The 19,542-nt window shown below is 38.5% G+C and overlaps 1 protein-coding gene across 1 annotated transcript in view; it reads left to right on the plus strand.

Annotated features, from left to right (window-relative positions):
• Window positions 1-19,542, plus strand: part of LOC104080791 (protein polybromo-1-like) — a gene marked incomplete at its 5' end in the record, with an annotated part of 43,313 nt that overhangs the window by 16,279 nt on the left and 7,492 nt on the right. Inside the window, 11 exon segments of the mRNA XM_009583306.1 lie at window positions 1-148; window positions 1,033-1,244; window positions 2,390-2,575; window positions 4,380-4,537; window positions 5,483-5,749; window positions 7,146-7,291; window positions 7,606-7,763; window positions 8,438-8,621; window positions 9,849-10,059; window positions 14,104-14,305; window positions 18,157-18,315. The exon segment at window positions 1-148 is cut by the window's left edge and continues 31 nt beyond it. Of these exon segments, the coding sequence (XP_009581601.1) occupies window positions 1-148; window positions 1,033-1,244; window positions 2,390-2,575; window positions 4,380-4,537; window positions 5,483-5,749; window positions 7,146-7,291; window positions 7,606-7,763; window positions 8,438-8,621; window positions 9,849-10,059; window positions 14,104-14,305; window positions 18,157-18,315 (2,031 nt within the window).

Consider the following 19,542-nt stretch of genomic DNA (forward strand, 5'->3'; position numbering starts at 1 on the left):
TTCCTGCTGTTGATCCCAACTTCCCAAATAAACCTCCTCTGACGTTTGATATTATCCGAAAAAATGTTGAAAATAATCGCTATAGAAGATTGGACTTGTTCCAGGAGAATATGTTTGAGGTACTGGAGAGGGCAAGGAGAATGAACAGGTGAGCGAAGCCATATTTTTCAGGTATCCTTTGTCTTACCACGCGAGTTTTGCATGTTAATGTTAGACAAAGGCTGAAGTTTTTTTTAAGGTGTTTGCTTTCCTTGGTATGGGTGTTTAGAAAACTAAATCTCAGAAGCTCTATCAGGTCTTCTATCAGGTATGCTTTTGTTTAAAAACAAGGAAGAAGTTAGGTTTCTGCCATGAGATAATTTGGATGTTAGTCTTCGAAAGGCACACCTCATGAAAACCAGGCTAACTTTCAAATTGAAAAAACGAAGAGGAGGAGCTGTTTGCTAACTGCTTGCCTAGTGGATTGCTCTTTTGGAGCAATCACAGTTGTATGAGTTATGGTAATATTGTGCAAAAACTATGAACACTTGTAACTTCTTGCAGTGTTTTACTTGAATTAGGTAGAGTACTTGAGGATGTGCAGGTCAGATCTTGACTCTGAAGGAGAGGAGGTAAAAAATGATATTAAAACATCTACCAGCAGGAGTATGGGTAATTAAAGTAAGTCAGGTTTGTAATGTTGTAATGTAATGTAATAATGTTATTACTTAAGTTTTCAGAAGTTAACAGATTGTAGAGGTCCAGTGGCAAGTAGTTTTGGTCGCAACCAGTTACCTTTGATTTTTCTGGTATTTCAGGACTGGTGTATCCAAAAATACAGTTTTAGGTAAACTATAATACAAACTGCTGAGTAGCAGGTGGAACATGACTTGCCAGTGTCTGCTGCTGCTTGTTATGAGTAAGCCGAGAAATCTATTGGTACAGTGAAGCGTTAGTTTTATCACTAAGTGTGGCAATTGATGGGTATGTGTTTAGGATCCTGTTTGACTCTGCACAAACTATGTTTCTGCCCTTGTATGTATTTTTGTACAGGACTGATTCAGAGATCTACGAGGATGCGGTCGAACTTCAACAGTTCTTTATTAAAATTCGAGATGAACTTTGTAAGAACGGAGAGATTCTTCTGTCACCCGCTCTCAGCTATACCACCAAGCATCTTCACAACGATGTAGAAAAGGAAAAGAAGGAAAAGCTGCCCAAAGAAATAGAGGAAGATAAGCTCAAAAGAGAGGAGGAGAAGAGAGGTAGCTACCTTCTTTTCATTAATTTTAAATGTATTAATTGAAAAACATACACGTGCATATGATATATGCTCTACTGTTGCTGCAGCTTCGCCTGCTGAAAGGACCTTAACAGTCCGGTTGTCCACCAAGGGTCTTGTATTTTAAAGTTATGAGAGATTTGATTTATTTTGATCCTTATCAGCTGTGCCAGATGGCTTTAAGAAAGAGGTGTAGGTAGATACTAACCTTATGTAAACTCCTTAGTCAGAACACATTGGGGTATCGGTAGTCTTATTTCAAGGATATTATAAAAGAAAACAAAAGTTTTTTACTATAGCTTTCTGCTGATAATAAACTTAGCAATGACTGTCCCAATTGACCTTTTAGTTGTTTCCTTTTTGACAAATACTGGTTTCTTGATGTGCTGATGGTGTTGTCTATGATCATGCTCTTAACACTGCTAAAGAAATGGTATTTAAGTAAGCCTTTTGCATTTCTTACTTGGCTGCTGTGAGTGTGAAGAGGAATGGGCTTGCACTATTTTGTAGGGCAAGAAACGTACTGTGAAGGTCCTTTGTGTTTCACAGTTCCTGGCTGTTACTGTCCATATAATCATTGTGGAGCATGTCTAGGGGAATGAATAAAGCTTTCTAATTGCTCCTTCCCACAGATGGGAGCAGAGCTGTTAGCTCTTTGTCCTTGAATTGTCTTTCTAACATGGTTCATCTTCCCACATAGCACTAATGTCAGCAGCAGTAAAGTCTGGTTGCTCCAACCGGCTTAGGATTATAAGGGGACAACAACTGTGATGCCCTTTTTCGGTCTTCCTTTGAGAGCCAAAAATCCCAAAGTAAGCAAAATGTGCCTTTCTGAAGGCGTCTGAGCTCAATGCTGTCATTGAGTTCCTCTTCACTCACTGGAAGGGCTAGATGAAATTAAACTGAAGAAGGGAAACCCAACCTTCAGCAGCACCAGTAGCAGAAAGGCTAGCAGCACAAAACATGCTTAAACCCTTCCTTCATGCTGGAAGTCAGTGACAGAGGGACGCATCAGGTATCATGTGGCACTTCTGCACTCAGCAAAGGGTGAGGGCATTCATATCAGCAATCTTGGCTAACGTGGAAATGTGGCTTTACTAACATCTATTTTTCCCTTCTTGAAATAAGAAGCTGAAAAGAGTGAAGATTCTTCTGGATCAGCTGGGCTGTCAAGCTTGCATCGGACCTACAGCCAGGATTGCAGCTTCAAGAACAGCATGTATCATGTAGGAGATTATGTGTACGTGGAGCCTGCTGAAGCCAACTTGCAACCTCACATAGTCTGTATTGAGAGGCTGTGGGAAGATTCAGCTGGTAAGGATGTCTTTGCTATAGGAAAACAATATGGTGAAACTTCTTATTACTATTTAAAACTTCCAATTTGAGCTTTTTCTGTGTAGATGTTATTTATTTTATTTGCAGAAGTATGTGTGGACTGGTGAGTATTTTTCTTGTTTCTGAGTTGCTTTGTTCCAAAGAATATTACAAATATAAAGTTCTTGGGTCAGCACACGCTTTTTTGTTGTTCATCCCTACCTAAGCATCCCAGAGAATAGATTCTTCTAAGTGGTATGGGCTCCTTGTAATTCAGGTGCAGAAGAACACATGGGGTTTTTCTGTGCTGAGAAATCTGAACCAAAGTTGGGCACATTTAACTGCAAATGTTCTGCAGAACAACTCAGTTTCAGAACTTGCCTGTGTTAAATTTCAGAATTGAGCTGAACCTTGCATTTCCTAGGCCAAATCAAGCCATAACGAGTACTGTTTTCTTTTTTTTCTCATTAGTGATGCCTTCCGTTTGCAGCAGGTATTTCTTAAGTATAAGGAAGGCTAGAGATACGGCAAGAGTATCAGATAAGCATGGTGCACTCTCAGCAGTCCTGGAAACTACAGTTGCTGAGAACTACAGTGGGGTATAGTGGAGTTAACCATTTTGGTTGCACTTTTTTTTTTAAAGGAGTGGAATGGATGTGTTTTAAGGACAGATTAAAAAGACCATGACTCTTAAATTTGGAGAGGAGAAATGTAAGGCAGGATATAATTAAGGTTTACAAAATCATGAAGTGGGTAGATAAGGTGAATGCAGAAATACTATTCAACAAATCCAGCAGTACTAGAGTTAGAGGGCACTTATTGACACTAAATTGACATTAAATCAGATTAAAACACGTGAAAGTGTGTGGCTTTTTAATACAGTGGGTAGTGAGCCTCCTGGCTTCCCCAGGAGCTTGTGGAGGCAGATTATATCAGCAGGTTCAAAAATGAGTGAGACAAGTCCATGTACAACAGGTCTGAACCAAATAATAAAAGACAATAACCAGCAAATAATAGCCAGATGAAGAGAATAGCTCTCTAACACCCTTAATGCAATGACTGTAGAAGAAGTGGAATGACTTACGGAGAGTGGCCAAGATCAAATGCGTTCTCCTAGTAGCCTGTCCTGCTCGCTCAGTTGGATGCAGTGTGTTTGGGTAGATGGACCATTGGCCAGTTGGAAGTTTCTTATGTTTGTTTGTCTGTGATGGGGAAAGTGAAAAGCACTTTTTATTCTGGTTCAGTCTACGGATTACAGATTTTCTTTTGATTTAGAAAAATAGTACATATTTGTAATTTCTTTATAAATCATTGTTAACAGTTTGAATTTGTCACAATGTAATATGGAAGAAATAGTTCTTAAAAAAACTTGAAACCAGTTATCCAAGGTTCTTCAAATAATCAGGTAATTGTTGGGTAGACTTTGAAGCCATTTCAAGGCCTGAAAGTCAAGATTTATAAATAAGTTGCAGACTGTTTCCTGAAGTCATCTGACTCGACAGAACTGATTTCTCCTTTATTTTACTGAGTCAGGTTTTATTGGGGAAAAAACAATTTGCAGGCTTTTTAAGCCACTTAGTTTTCCTTACTTGAAACAGTTAAGGAGTCTTGTTCTGTTTTAAAACAGTTTACTCTCAGTATAAATGGCTACATGGCTATTTGATTAATCAATCAATCTATAGTTGTTTTTTCTTGTCCGTGCACTAGAGAATATACCATTTTACATCCTTTTCTCTTTCTTTCTCCCTTCTCTTTTTGGGGTTTTGGGGTTTTTGTTGTTTTTGTTTGTTTTTTTTTCCGTAAGGAGAGAAATGGCTCTACGGCTGTTGGTTTTATCGACCAAATGAAACGTTTCATCTTGCAACACGAAAATTCTTGGAGAAAGAAGTTTTTAAAAGTGACTATTACAATAAAGTTCCTGTTAGCAAAATTTTAGGCAAATGCGTGGTCATGTTTGTTAAGGTGAGAGACTATTCAGACTAATTTGTTAAGCAAATAATATGTTCTCTGCTGTTTTCTTGAAGAGGTGCAGACATTCTAACAGAGACATTCTACTAATACTTAAATAAAATAGGACTTGCTCCTGTGTACTGTTTGTATTGTTCATTTGCTTCATGAAGTATGTAGTTCATCCAAGTGATGGTGTTTCTCAGTGCTCGTTGGTTTGTAGAATCCATATGCTTATTAGATAATGAGCTAACTGATTTTTCAGAGCATGTAGTAGAGAAGTTGCAGGTAACTTCTTCAAGTTTCCCATAAAAGCATGTAGATTTAGATTTGGTAAAGAGGGAGACTTGAATGGCTTGGTAAGAGGATGAAGTCTTTCATGTCTGTCTCAAGTTTGATTCCACATCATCCTTGTGCTGAGGATTTTTGGCTTGCTTGCAAACATATCTATCTCAGCCAGTTTTTAGGAGGTAGTGTGTTTGTATGGAAAAAAGTGCTACAGCTGCTGAGTACATGAGTGGGCATCATAGTCACATATCAATGAGCATGGAGCTTACTCCCCGCCCCACCTCAAACTTGGTGGTCATGTCCTCTTTCATAGTCAAAGCTCAGAAGTCTTGTAAAGGTGGTTTTGGGCTGCAGATCTTGTACTTGTTGATGTACTATTTTGGTAACCAAATAAAACCTAAATTTTCTCACATGATAACCTGTACTGAATTTAGCTTCTTCTCCAAGGGTGGGATTTCTTGTTGTTTGCTTTTAATTTTTAATAGAACTTGGATGTCAAACTGGAAGAAAAGAACTCAGCAGAAATGCTTTATTAGTCTAAAAGTGTTTCTGATAGAAACGTAAAAAAACCAGGAAGGGAGGTTCACTGTGAAGGAGAGGGAGTTCACTGTGTGTCTGGGGGGGGGTGTCTGTGTTATTGAAATATTTAATCTTTTTTCCTTCAATCTGCAGGAATATTTTAAATTGTGTCCTGAAAACTTCAGAGATGAGGATGTCTATGTCTGTGAGTCACGTTATTCTGCGAAGACAAAATCTTTTAAAAAGATTAAACTGTGGACTATGCCTGTAAGCTCTGTAAGATTTGTCCCACGAGATGTACCCTTGCCTGTGGTCCGTGTTGCTTCTGTATTTGCTAATACGGACAAAGTAGATGAGGAGAAACACGCTGAAACATTGGAGGACAGTAAGGTGGGAGAAAGTATCCTTCATCTTGAAAAGGTATGTAAGGTAACAAGTGGAACATCGATTATATTTGGCAGATAAAGAATGACAAAATGTAAGCTTTCATGACTTCAGTTTCACAGCATCCAGACACAATAAAATATAAATAAATACAATGTTTATGTTATAAATTACATTATACACATTTGTAAATAAATACAAACAACATATAAATAGACTAAACAGAAAAGACTGTGTACATATTTGCTAGATTCTACAAATGCTTTCTTGTGATCATGTGAAGGGGTTGGTTTTTTTTTAACCACTTCAGAAAAGAAAATTACACTTTCACTGTAAAGCTTGCCTTAAGCCTAAAGAATCAGTAGAACTAGAAGTCTAGTTTTAGTTCATGGCAATGCTGAAATGCTTTATTATGTATTTCAGCAAAATAGTCAGTAGCTAGGCAGCAGTAAGCAATACATAATATTCTGTTGTTTGTGACCTATTTATGGTTGATAACTGAGCCGTTTATTGTCGAAATGCTTAAGAATGTTTCTGTCCAACATACTGGGTAAAATCATTTATTTTATTGTATTTAGAGTCAGAAAAGAAATAGATTTAAATAAATGTATTAAATTCAATTAAATTGAATTAAATTTATCTAAAATAAATTTACAGCCATAAAAAAATAAACTTAGAGTCATGAAATAAATCCACTTTACATTGAGTTCTCGAACAGAATCTCAGATCAGAATAGCCAGCACACTCATTGTCAGCTTTAATCAGACACTTAGCATATGTTATTGTATTTATTCACATCATGACAAAAGAAGGAATTATTTCTAGTGAGAGAATGAAAACTTGTGGGGTCTCTTCCTTCCACACCTTGGGGAGATAGCCTGTGTTTTTCATTGGCTTTCTGAAATTCTAGACTAAAAGGTCAAATGAGGCACAATGTGCGTTTTGACTAAAAAGTAAGAAATTAAATAGGGCAAATGGTATGAATTTGCAAGCAATACATGGAGTGTTCGTATTATTGTATATGACAGTTGAATCATTAAATTTCTATGTATGTTAACTTGGCCATATACTCAATTCTTGCCTTTTAAGCACGTTATTGTGCTTTAAAACAAACTATCAAAATAAGCTGACAAGGCTTGGCTTGGCCAGTTAACTTTGAAGCAGTAGAACGAAAAGGACCTGTAAATTACTGTTCTGGCAAAATTACAGCTTTGTGAAATAGCAAAGCTTGCGGCATACATATTTTTGGCTTTGCTATTTCATTTTTAAATTTCAAGGCCCCTCACTTTCACATGTACAGCTCTGTTTAGTGTTTACCTGTTATTGGTAACATAAAAATAGAGCAAAGTCTTTTATTTGCACTTGGCATCTTTTTATTTATGTGTTCGGTTTTCCTTCTTCCACAAGTTTCTAAACGCATATTCTTCTTCAGGATAAAGAAGATGTTCCAGTAGAAATGTCCAATGGAGAACCTGGTTGCCATTACTTTGAACAGCTCTGCTACAATGATATGTGGCTTAAGGTTGGGGACTGTGTCTTCATAAAATCTCATGGGTTAGTGCGACCTCGGGTAGGAAGGTAGGTGCAACTTCTTTATTTGCAGTTTGAGTCTATAAAAATAACTTGGACAAAAGACGGACTTGTTGCAAAACGTATAAAAGAGGATGGGAAAAAAATCTTCTGAATTAAGCTAAATGTTACAGGCTCTTAATAGCTTGAGGTAGAAGTTTAGCCGCCTAATAAAAAGGTGATACAGTTGTTCAGTTGGAATAAGCTGTTCTTCTGTACTCGTTTTTTTACTGACTGTCTTCCTGAACAACCTAGTGCATCCAGCTGTCTCGTTTAGGAGGGATGGCCTTTCATTTATGTCAGTGGTTTGGTTTTCTTTCCAGAATTGAAAAGATGTGGGTGCGAGATGGAGCTGCATATTTCTTTGGTCCAATCTTTATACATCCTGAAGAAACTGAACATGAACCAACTAAAATGTTCTATAAGAAGGAAGTGTTTTTGAGTAACTTGGAGGAGACCTGTCCGATGACTTGCATTTTGGGTAATTATTAGCAACTTTAAATCCAATGGACATTCTCTTTCTTTTCCTATACAATCTGAAGTGATTTATAGCTATATGTAGGCTTGATTCGAAGTATGTTTTTTTCCTGTTGAGTAGGGGAGGAGAGATTATTCAGCCCATTTCTAATATGCATTCCTATCTTTACGACCTGTAGTGAGAGTTTTCACAATAAGGAAGCTTTCTTACAGTAAGGGAATTACATGATACCGAAGTGAACGTTGTCTGCAGCCAGAGAACAGAAAACTCCATTATTCTCACTTACTAATGTAATTATTCGGGTATGTGTTACCTGGAAAAGTTGGTCCAGAAGGAGGATGAAATTTGGTTTGTTGCATAAGATGATGACTATGTACTTTGTTTTGTAGTTATGATGCTGTGCTAAATATAGTTAACTGACTAGTGATCATGGGGTTTTGTTATTTTGCAGGTTTTCTTGTTCTTTAAAAAAAATCCAAAAGCTGCATTAAGTTCGTGTAGGTTTCTCGTGAGTGGCGTTATTTAGTAGGGGTATCAATTGGTGTATTGTCCGTAGTTGTGCCAAATACCGGGCATCTTCCAGACTTATGAGACTGGCAAAAACTTGAGGTTCCACACTTTTTGTAAAATGTCTGCAAGTGTGGCTGCCTACTTACGCAGCTCTTTCATTTCTGCAGGAAAGTGTGCGGTTCTGTCATTCAAAGACTTCCTCTCCTGCAGACCAACAGAAATCTCTGAAAACGATGTTTTTCTTTGCGAGAGCCGCTACAATGAAAGCGACAAACAAATGAAGAAATTTAAAGGGCTGAAGAGGTTTTCACTCTCTGCAAAAGTTGTAGATGACGAAATATACTATTTTAGGTAAAAATGTGATGGGAATGTGGGGGTCATCTGAGCACTCTTCTCTATTGCAGTGGACTGAGCCTGGTTGGCAGCTAAGCCTCCACCCAACCATTCACTCACTCCCCCGCAGCGGGATAGGGGAGAGAATCGGAATGGCAAAAGGAAGAAAAACTCCTGGATCAAGATAAAGACAGTTTAATAAGTGAAGCAAAGCTGCACATGCAAACAGAGCAAAATAAGGGATTAATTCACTACTTCCCATCAGCAGGCAGATGTTTAGCCATTTCCTGGAAAGCAGGGCTTCAGCATGCCTAATGGTTCCTTGGAAAGACAAATGCCATAACCCCGAATGTCCCCTTTTCCTCCTCCTTTCCCCCAGCTTTTATTGCTGAGCACGATGTCGTATGGTATGGAATATCCCTTTGGTCAGTTTGGGTTAGCTGTCCTGCTTCTTGCCCACCCCAGCCCACTTGCTGGGGGGGCAGAGTGGGAAAAAGAAAAGGCCTTGACAATGTGCCAACACTGTTCAGCAATAACTACAATATGGATGTGTTATCAACTCTGTCGTGGTCACAGATCCAAAACACAGCACCGTACAGGCTACTATGCAGAAAACTAACTCCACCCCAGCCAGACCCAGTACATCTATAAAAGGTATAGCTGTAGAAGATGAATTTTGACTAATCACACTTTTGGACAGAAGTCCAGGTAACATCAGTCTTTTCATGGTCTTAATACCAGTGGATGTTTTCTTTTTCTTCTCCTGACTTTAGTAAAAGTCATTACATTATCAGATCGGTAAATTCTCTTGGATGTCCTTAAAATACTTAAGTCCTCATTATGGGTAACAAATAGCTTTCCAGTTGGTGAACACTGATATTAATAAAAATATTAAGTTCTAACTTAAGTAAAACATAAAATGTAAGGAAGATGTGGTGTTAACTGCCTTATATTGCAGAAATGAAGTATTTGCTGCATTGAAATCCGCTTCTAACTCATAAAAAATAATAAAAAAAAAAAATCCTTCAAACAAGTGACTGAAATGAAACACTGTCCATAGACACTGAATGATTTCTGCTCAATGTTCTGAAAAGGAAGCACAGGCACATCCTAAATCATCATTGTTTCCATGTTGTTCAATGGTAAAGGAAGAAAAGTTGGTTTTCTCTTCAAAAATACATGCTATCTCCTGTAAAGTATGAGTGTATTCTCATCTGCTTTTTGTCTTCCTCCTCCACCTTTCAGAAAACCCATAGTTCCTCAGAAGGAACCATCTCCACTACTGGAAAAGAAGATTCAGCAGCTAGAAGCAAAATTTGCTGAGTTGGAAGGAGGCGATGAGGACATGGAAGAGATGGGAGAAGAGGAAGGTGATATGACTGAAACGCCTTCTATGCCTCAGCTTCAGACCCCACTAGCTAGTGAATTGGATATAATGCCCTATACTCCACCACAGGTAAGGATCTTCCTTGAGAAACCTTTAAACCTTTATATTCCACATTCTTTCCCCAACCCAAATAAACAAAGAAACAGTTATATTTTTTCATATACACAGAAGAGATTTGTACTTCAGTTTACGAGTCTATGGAATAAATTACACGGAACAGTTTTGGCACATCCAATATGATATCCGGGTGATAATATTTAAGTCCATTAAAATGTTTTTAAAGGAAATCATTCAGTTGAGGAAAATTTAGGGTACATTTTTGTATGATACGTGAACATTATTTCTAATTAGCAGGTTTTTCTATGACACTTGTTCAGAAATATCAGGTCCTTATATTTAATTTAAAGTTGGGATGTAAGGGTTTCATTGTAATTCTCAACTTACCTAATGCCCATTTTTAAGCTTTACCTTAAATTTTGAAAAAAGCTAGCATTTGGGGTTTTTTACGGTTTTGCTACATTTTTAGAAAATGCTGTGCATCATCCTCACAGGAAAAAAAATCACTTTTTTTAGTATTAAGTTACCATTATTACTTGAATATAAGAACTTGCTAAAAAAGTTAGAAGAACTGAATGTCCTAGAAGCTCTAGTATTAATTTGCTGATAAATGGATAGGAAGTAAAAGAAGAATCGTGTGTGGTTTTACGCCGCTTGACTGCAGCATGAGCCATTGCTGCTACTTAAATGGCGCACTTTTGAGCCCCTTCACTCTCTTGCTGTGTTTCTTACACAAGCCCTGGTATTTATGTAACTGAGTATTGAAGCAGGGTGAGGAACAGCTTTAATTAGAGATTAACCTAACCAAAAAAGTTTTTTTGCAACTGGATTAAACCCTTTATCTTTCTCATCGCATTGCCACATCCAAGCTAATGCCAGCATTAAAGAGGCAATGGGAATGACCTGCTGGGAACAGGAGGGAGTTTCAGACGCTTTTGTAACCAGCAAGGTGGATTTCTGCTCATTTCATTGACTGTGAGGTTACAGCCTCATTGGTAGTTTAGAAAGGATGTGACCCCTGGATAGAAATAACTGTCTTTGGATGTCATGAAAAAGAGTTGATGAAACTGAAAGCTTTAGCTTGGTTTGATTGTTATTTTTGCCATGTGGGCAGACCACCAAATGCATTTTCCTGTGCAAGGTTGTCTCGCTGCTCCGTGTTTTAACTTGTTGAATTTAATAAGTAGCATGAAAACTCTTGCACAGTATTACAAATAGAAAGCATGTTACCAGTATTAACCAACTAATGTAACACTTCAGGAAGGGGAAGGTAACTTTTTATACATCAAAATATGACCATTGTTAAGCATAGCAGCTGCCAAAAGCAGTTTAAATAGGGATCATTGGACATTAAAGATGTCTTCAAACTGCCCTCTGCAGCATTCAGTGTCTTTTGATCTCCTTTGCTTTCTGTCTTTCTACATAGCTGTGTTATGCTCAGATTCCCCTGAAGTTTTATTTAAATGCTAATATATAATATCTCTTTAAAAAGCCAGGTTGATAGTTGCATTGTTTGGTGTTTTTTTTTTTTTTTAATTGTTTGTAATGGGACAGTCTTGCAGAGTTTTCAGGATAACTGGTGAGAAGTCAGGCTCAATGGATATATCCACCATCTGTGTATATACCTTTAGGCAGATGTGAACTCTGAAGCGTAGAAATTGAAGTAAAAAAACCAACCAACCAACCAAACAAAAAAAACCCCCAAACAAGTAAGGAAAACTGAAAAGGATCAGCAGCAATGCAAGGAAAGAAGTGAATGATGATACACAAGTGCCTTGGCAGATTCCTCACACTGCTGATTTGGAAAGAAAAGGCATGTTGTGGCTGAACTGGCGTTCAGAGCACGATTTAACTCTGGTGGAGAAATAAATAACCTACAGCACAGAAATAAACTTTCTTCTTCAGATAATCTGTTCCGCTTACGTCCCTAGTGAAAGTGTATTTTTAAAAAGAGCTCCTAGATAAAAGGCATGTGTTTTCTTCATGTTCTCTTAAATGTATGGAATTTTATTTAACAACTATCAAACCCCAGAACTTTTAAACTTTTTTTCTAATGATAACAAAGAAGCTCTTACTACACCTAAGGATAAAAGGAGTCAAGACAAGTGAATACGTGGTATTGTGGGGCTTGACAGATAGGTGGATGATGCTCTCCTGCTGCAGTTTGCTGTGAATCAAGTCGAACCTAAAAAAGAAAAAGATATGCAACTTCATTTTTTGCTTTAGCAATATGGCTGAGAAAAGGCATAAAAGGGGTCTTTGTTTATTTCTTCTCTTAACACATCTAAAACTGAATATGCAGTTATCTGACTTAAATAGAAAAGATTCTGTTCATTTAAAAATGATTGTGTCAGAGATGTGAAAGAACGGAGAATACAAGAACTGAATTCAGTTTCTCAAAGTCCCGTTTGCCCTTCCAGACTGATGGGTAGGCTTTTACATTAGGTTACTGTTATCGAAACTGTTGCAAGCACTATAAAGGCAAAACCAGCTGATAAACTTGTAGCTATCTAAGTGCAGACCTGTAAGAGGCCAAATATATAATTAGATTTTCCTGTTTCTGAATTGAGAAAACTCTATCTGCCAATGTGGGCTTGCCTGAGAAGCCAGGATGAGTTGTACGTGCCCTGTGTGTCATCCCAGAACCTGTGTGGAGTTTTCTTCGCTTCCTCCATCTTGGAGACAAACCTAGAAGACCTTCTCCCAAAAAGACAAGTGTTGTCTTTAGGTTCATAATGGAAACATTAAGGGTTGATTGCCATTTGAAAATTAATACTGTGAAGTTTGGAATAACATAAAAGTATGCCTCAGTTTATCCAGTGCCTGGCTTAAATTGATGAGCAAGACTTTTTAAGCATCTTGGTATCTCTGAAGCTTTGTTTTTAGCTGAGAGGAGTGTTGAACTGCAGGGCTCAAAGTGGCAAGTAGAAGGAGTTAGTAACATGGCCAGAATTTCAGGATAGGAAGAAAACAGTTGCATATATTTTTCTTTCCTTTTTTCCCTGCCAGGTATTTGGAAACAATTACACTTTTCAAGATGTGAGAATTTTGTAATGTTCGGGATATGAGAAGGGGCTTTTAAGCGTTTTGATATGATGATACATTTCTGGGCCTTACTGATCAGAGTATGGGTGAATTATAGTCTCCTGTAACAAATATAGGTGGAAGGAGCCTTTAAAAAGGGGGTTCCAGCTGTGGTTGTCAGAATAGGTTAAATTTTTTGATGGCTGGAAACACCAAGGAGCTCTCAACAGGAGCATCCATGGTGGGAAAAGCAAAGGAGCAGAATTTTTGTTACCATCAATGTATAGAATGTGATGTGAACCTGTTGTGCAGGTAAACAGTGATCAGCAAAACTGGGCTTTGGGTTTCTCGGGGAGAAATGGCTACTTACGTAATGGGAGGTGAACACTAGAGAGAAAGGAAAGTCTGGCAGGCAAAATAGAGAGCATTTAGGGATGAGAAGGGTGGAAGATGGAGCCAGGGACAGTAAGGGTTGCAAAGGCCCAGGAGGAAATGGGGAAGCATTTCCCTAAAATGTGCAATGGCAAATAAAATGCTTTACTCAACTTGTCTTGGCAGTATTTCTGAACAGCATAATGGATGAAATCTGTGACATAACACTATTACTTTTATTCTCTTCTGCCTTTCTGCATAGTCACTTATTTGCTACTCAGCCTTTCTTAGTCCTCTCGTTCAGTTTGGAATGATTTTAGCTAATAGTAAGCGTTCTGTGTTGTCTTACTGAGAATTTTTTGAAGCCTCAGTTATAAACGTGGCTTTATGTCTGGAAGGGTTGAAAAGCATTAGAACATTGTGATTTTCTTTTTTTTTTTTTTTTCCCCTGTGCACTTTTCATAAGAGTGTGCATTTGCTCTTATCATGCATCAGTAGATGCAGTCTCTCTTCAGGGGCTGTAAGGTTGGATGGTCCTTGTGCAAATACGTTCAAGAGAAATGCGGGAATATTTTAAAATAGTTTCTTACAGCTTTGAATTTTGTATGTCGAGAAGCTTCTCTTTTGTACACTTGTGGTCATAACTGCCTTTTCTCACAGTCCACTCCCAAGTCTGTTAAGGGCAGCACCAAGAAGGAGGGATCAAAAAGGAAGATCAACATGAGTGGGTACATCTTATTTAGCAGCGAGATGAGAGCTGTGATTAAAGCTCAGCACCCAGACTACTCCTTTGGAGAGCTCAGCAGGCTTGTAGGAACTGAATGGAGAAACTTGGAAGCAACAAAGAAAGCAGAATATGAAGGTAAATAAAAACTAAGCTGCTAAACTCTTTTCTGCTTTTTTTCTTTCTCAGTGCGTTCATTACTGTTATTCAGATGACAGGTTTAATAAAAGAAGATATTTATGTTTGTATTCTGGACGTACCTTAAAGAGAAGCTCATATTGAGAGATGACTGAAGAGGAGCAAAGAGCATGTTTAAGTTATGTAGTGCACAACTGATAATTTAAATGTCTTTGCCACAAATAACCAAATGAACAAAGACCAAGAAAATGGGGACAAGTTAGCAGTAAAGGGGCACGAAGCCCCTGGGCTGGAAGTCAATTGGAAAAATGGTTTGTGAAAGTTTCCTTAAAGGAGGACTGGGGGGGCGGAATTTTGGACAAGCAGCTCTTCGGAGCTGTAGCGGCAGGTAAGAAGGCTTACAGTGGAGTGGGAAAAAGTTCTTTGATTAACAGTACTTAGAGTCCCAAAAAGCTTTGGTAGAATAAAATGAAGGATACAGAATCTGTTATGATAATGTAAATATGACCTGTTGTTCAGTCTCAGTATTAATCAACTGTTGTAACTGATTTTGTTGAGAGATTTCATATCTTGAAGTAAGCCTAGGAATATTTCACAGGCATGAGATACTTTAGACCTTTCTCTCTTTCTTTCTTTCTTTCCTACTGATATTGGTCATTGTGTTTCCACTTTATTTGATTAGAATAAAATACAATTGATCCTTAACAGCAGGCCCTTACCCAAGCCAAATACATTGGCTTAACATCCGTAGTTACTACTGTAGTTAATAATGTGTCAACACTTCCAATATAAAACCCATTTTTTTTAAGCAACTGTCGCAGTTTTATTGGAAGAAAATGCTATTTTGGATAGGAAAGTTTCAACACCCTAGAAAGTTATTGCTCAATTAAGTTATAACTTTGCTTTTTTAAAAGTGAGATTTGATAGGTTTTCTGCATACTCATAACTTCAAGGCAGCTTTGATCTTGAAACTAGAAGTTTGCATGCTATCACTTTCCGCTGTCCGCTGTTTCAGTCCTTTCCAAATTTGCAGTAGTACCTCTTTGCAATTCTGGAGAGTAAAATAGCACCACTAGGCTATGTGCAAGTTTTCTTTGCAAATGCTGTGAAGGGAAATGGTAATGCTCTTTCTCTGTGAAAGTACTATGGCCTTACTTTTTTCCTGTAGTAGTTTCCTTTTACACCCTTCTAGGTGCGCGTGGTATCTTTTTATGGACAGGTCCCTCCTTACAGCCTAATTCTTAAGCAGTAGGACGGCTAGCATGTCATCGCTTCCTAGCTTAGAGCAGCTTGATGTCTTGCGCTTTTGCAGGAAGGCATAGCTGTAACGTACTGGTAGCAACAGTGTCTGTCCACTGTGTTAATTATTGCCTAAGTGCTTCCATTTTAATCCTCTTTCTCACTTAAAATTTTCCAAAGCTTTTGTGTTTTGGGCTGCAGTTTCTCTGGCTTGGTGTCTGCCCACAACTAGACTTACTTTTATTTGTTTTTGAGGGGTTGGTATGGGGTTGCAAAGCGTCCAAACTGCGTTTGTTTACCATGTGTGAAAGGAGAGAAACTCCTCTCCTTCCACTGTGACGAGTCAAAATTCAGGTGCTCTCTAGTGTGGATGTGCACTAGGGAGCAGGGAACAGGCATGGTTTGACACCTCAGTGAAAAAGCGCCTTTCTGTGTTCTGGTGAAAAGTAGTTTGCATTTTAGATCCATTTTGACCCACTGAAAATTTCATTTTGTATGTCCAGGGTAATAGTGGTTTTTTTTAGCGATAGTTGAGCGAACAGACTGCGTTGGAAATGCCTGCATGGCTAACTGCACTGTGAAAACTTCTCAAAATAAAATAAAATAATGCACGGGATTGAGGTAAAGGCCTGTTTTAAGGAAAAGCTCTGTTCAAAGCAGAAGGTCTCTTTCCTGTCTCTTGAGATGTGTTGGAAGTGTTGTTTGAATGATCTCCAGTCCTGGCCTAAACGATTTGGGTTTAGTATTGAGTATTAAGGTGAACGCTCAAGGCTGAACTTTTAGACACCTGCTGCAGTTCCCTTTGACAGTGTTGTTTCATCTGTTAGTTCCGTGGCAGTCACACCATGGATAGAGACTAGGTAAAACTCAAGTACTGTCCTACCTCAGGACCTTCTTCAAAGCTCAGCACTCCGAAGTCTGATAAAGCTGAACGCTTAACAGTAATTTCTCATTCATCAGAGTGTCTTGAGAACTTTTGCTTTTGTCTGACCATTTTTTTTTTTTTAGCTGGCCCAAAGTAGGTGAGAGTCAGAACAGCTGCTTCATCTTTTCCCCAAATGCTTGCTCTGCTCTGAAGAGGTTTATCTCATTTTTCTGCTTCAGGATCTACCTTTAAATGTCTTGTGTACTTTGTGCTCAATCACATATGAGTTGCCTGTAGTAAATTTAGGAGTTTCTGTGCGTCGTCATCACTTCCACAGAAGTGAAAAGAAGGAAGGAAAAGCCTTTGGAAATGAAACTGGTCTTTCAGTGTATGGAAGTAGTGCTAGAAGCTGCACAAGCAGGTTCTACAGCAGACAAATGCATGATAGATGTTTGAAGTCATCTACTAGAGAAAACAAGTAACATTGGCAGGATGCATAACTTAATCTCCTTGATGAACTTCTTCTTAGCCTTTGTTTGATGGAGGACCTTGATTGCTGTTTCAATGGCAGTTTTCATCTTTCACCAGCTGCAAGAGAACTTCTAGCCCTGCATTCACTGTTATTAAAATTTGCTGGAGATATATGCTGCATTCATTTATTCTTTGTTGTTCCTCATTGTGTCAGTCAGATACAACGCTCAGAGTAAACAAATCAGCAACTTGCATGCCCCCAAAGCACCTTGAGTGGGCATTCAATATATCTCCTTTTTTTGTTTGCTTGGGTTTTGTTTTTTTTCTTTCTTCTTCCAATGACCCTTTGCCCTTCCCTTAATATAAAATTGTCCTCTGGTCCGATTCCCCTGCAGTAGATCTTTTGTTCTTGCAGTCACAGTGGGAAACTTGATTGAGATAATGACCAGATTCATCGTACAAAGGACACACATGACCTCCAGTGAGCAGCACAATGTGAGTTAGACATCTTCAGCACAAAAAAAAAAAAAAAAAAAAAAAAAAGAGAATAATAGCTCAAAGGGGACCAAATGGGGAAAACAACAGAAAGAGGCAGAGAAAAATATTTTTGGTTCATTAAACTGCTGCTTGTTATGTTCCAAACACTAAGGGACCTATCTACACTAGGGAAACTTTGCAAATGTTTCCTGACTTTGCCACCACCTTTCAGCTGCATCAGTAGTAAAATGTATGGGGAGCCCAAGAATAAATGGGCCACCGGCTGGCACTGCTATCTGCTATTTGCATCTTACTTTAGGGCATGTCTGATAGACACGGTGCTTAAAATTCCCGCAGCAGCTGGTAGCGGATCTACGTGAGAGCTGCCAACCTTTGCTGCAACTGGTTTAGCTGAGCCAGTGGTGTCAAAAAAGGGAACGTTTTGCCGTGTTTTCCTAGTGCGGACCAAGCCTAGTGCTGGACTGCTGCTTCATGTTGGTAACACTGGTGTTATTATCAAATTTGTTCTTTGACTTTTTAAATTTTTATTTTATTATTTATTTTCATTTTTTTTTAGAAAGAGATAAAACTTTGTGGAATATTTTTCATGAAAGGTTCTCTAAAAGTCTTAGGTGCAGCCACATGAAATCAAATCATATGCTGTATAAAAAGATTCATCTGTTCTACTTTATATTTGACTAAACTATGCCAGTGTTTGACTAGTCCTTTTTAATGAACAGATAATATTTTGAAATTCTGGGTTACAAAACAGAACTGAAAATCTAAAATACTTTTACAGAGCGGGCAGCTAAAGTTGCTGAGCAGCAGGAGAGAGAGCGAGCAGCACAGCAGCAGAATTCCTCCCCCCGGGCAGGCACTCCTGTCGGGGCTCTTATGGGGGTGGTGCCGCCACCAACACCAATGGGAATGCTCAATCAGCAGTTGACACCCGTTGCAGGTAAAACGTAGGAGCTATGACCATTTTTTCCTCATCCACTATATCAACCCCCTTCATAACTCTGAACACTCTCTTGGGTCACTTTGTTCTTACGGAAGAAAAAGCTCAACCTCTTCAGTCTTTCTTCATAATGAGTATATGTAACCGCAGCAGTAGCCTGATAGTCCCACGTTACTTGCTCCAGTAGTGAGTAGCCTGTTGAAAATGCAGGGAAAAAGGGTCCTCCTTGTGCGGTAGTCCTGTTCTGTTTGTGTGCAGTCGTGTTTATTCACTCTACTTTGCAGAGTTCATGTTTAACCCTGCTACGGCAGGAGGGGATTGAGCTAAATACTCTTCTAGTGCATGCAGCGTCAGTGGAAGAGGTAGAGTAGGAGGCAAATTTTTTTTTTTTTATTGTCAGGAAGGTTAGAGGCAAACAGAACCCAAAACAGATTTTAAATCCAAGCAAAAGCTTTACAGAATCGCTGATTAGACACGGGTAAGCAGAGCAGACTAAGATCTAGAGCCATTGCAGGAACAAATACAAAATGCCAACATTGCCCGTTTTATCAGGTGATTTTAAGAATAGAACTGAGCTTGGAGAACTGTTCCACGTGGTCCCTGTTGCTGGGTGTTGTGCTCGTTACCAGTCATAATCTGACATGAGTTCATAGTATGCTCAGAGTAAGTATTGTCTTCGGATCTGATCCTGAAAATGTAGTCCTCTGGAGATTCTTGTATGGAAATCAGCCATGCATCGGTGAGAAAATGAATTAGGTATGACCTGATAGGTTGTTTTTCTTCCCCCATTTCTAATTAAAATAATTAGATTATTTCAATCAAGGTCAAAATAGTGCCAAGTAAGTAAAAAAATTAGTATTTGGAGGTTTTTTGTTTTGAGTTTTGTTTGTTTTTTTTTTTTTTTTTATCTTTCCCTTAAGGCATTCCAATTATTCCATTAATTTGTTTGTCATTTTTCTTTTTCTTTCCCGTCTCACAGGCTGTAGCCATATTTAGAGCTGACAGCCTGAAGCGTTTTTCATCACAGTCTCTAAATCCGTTTTCAGTAAATAGGCTGCATGGGTGTTTAAACTGAAGGCACATTCCTTATTTGATTCATGGTCTCCAGATTACAAAGTGTGTGTTTACACTGAGTTGCATTTTTCTTCCCCCCACCCCACCCCGTTCTTGGTAATTTTCCTCCGAACTGTTTGCAGTTGGTGTGTGTTTGTGTGTGTGTATGTACAC

This window comes from Fulmarus glacialis, unplaced genomic scaffold, assembly GCF_000690835.1.
Source record: "Fulmarus glacialis isolate BGI_N327 unplaced genomic scaffold, ASM69083v1 scaffold12380, whole genome shotgun sequence".
In the NCBI taxonomy this organism is placed as follows: Eukaryota; Metazoa; Chordata; class Aves; order Procellariiformes; family Procellariidae; genus Fulmarus; species Fulmarus glacialis.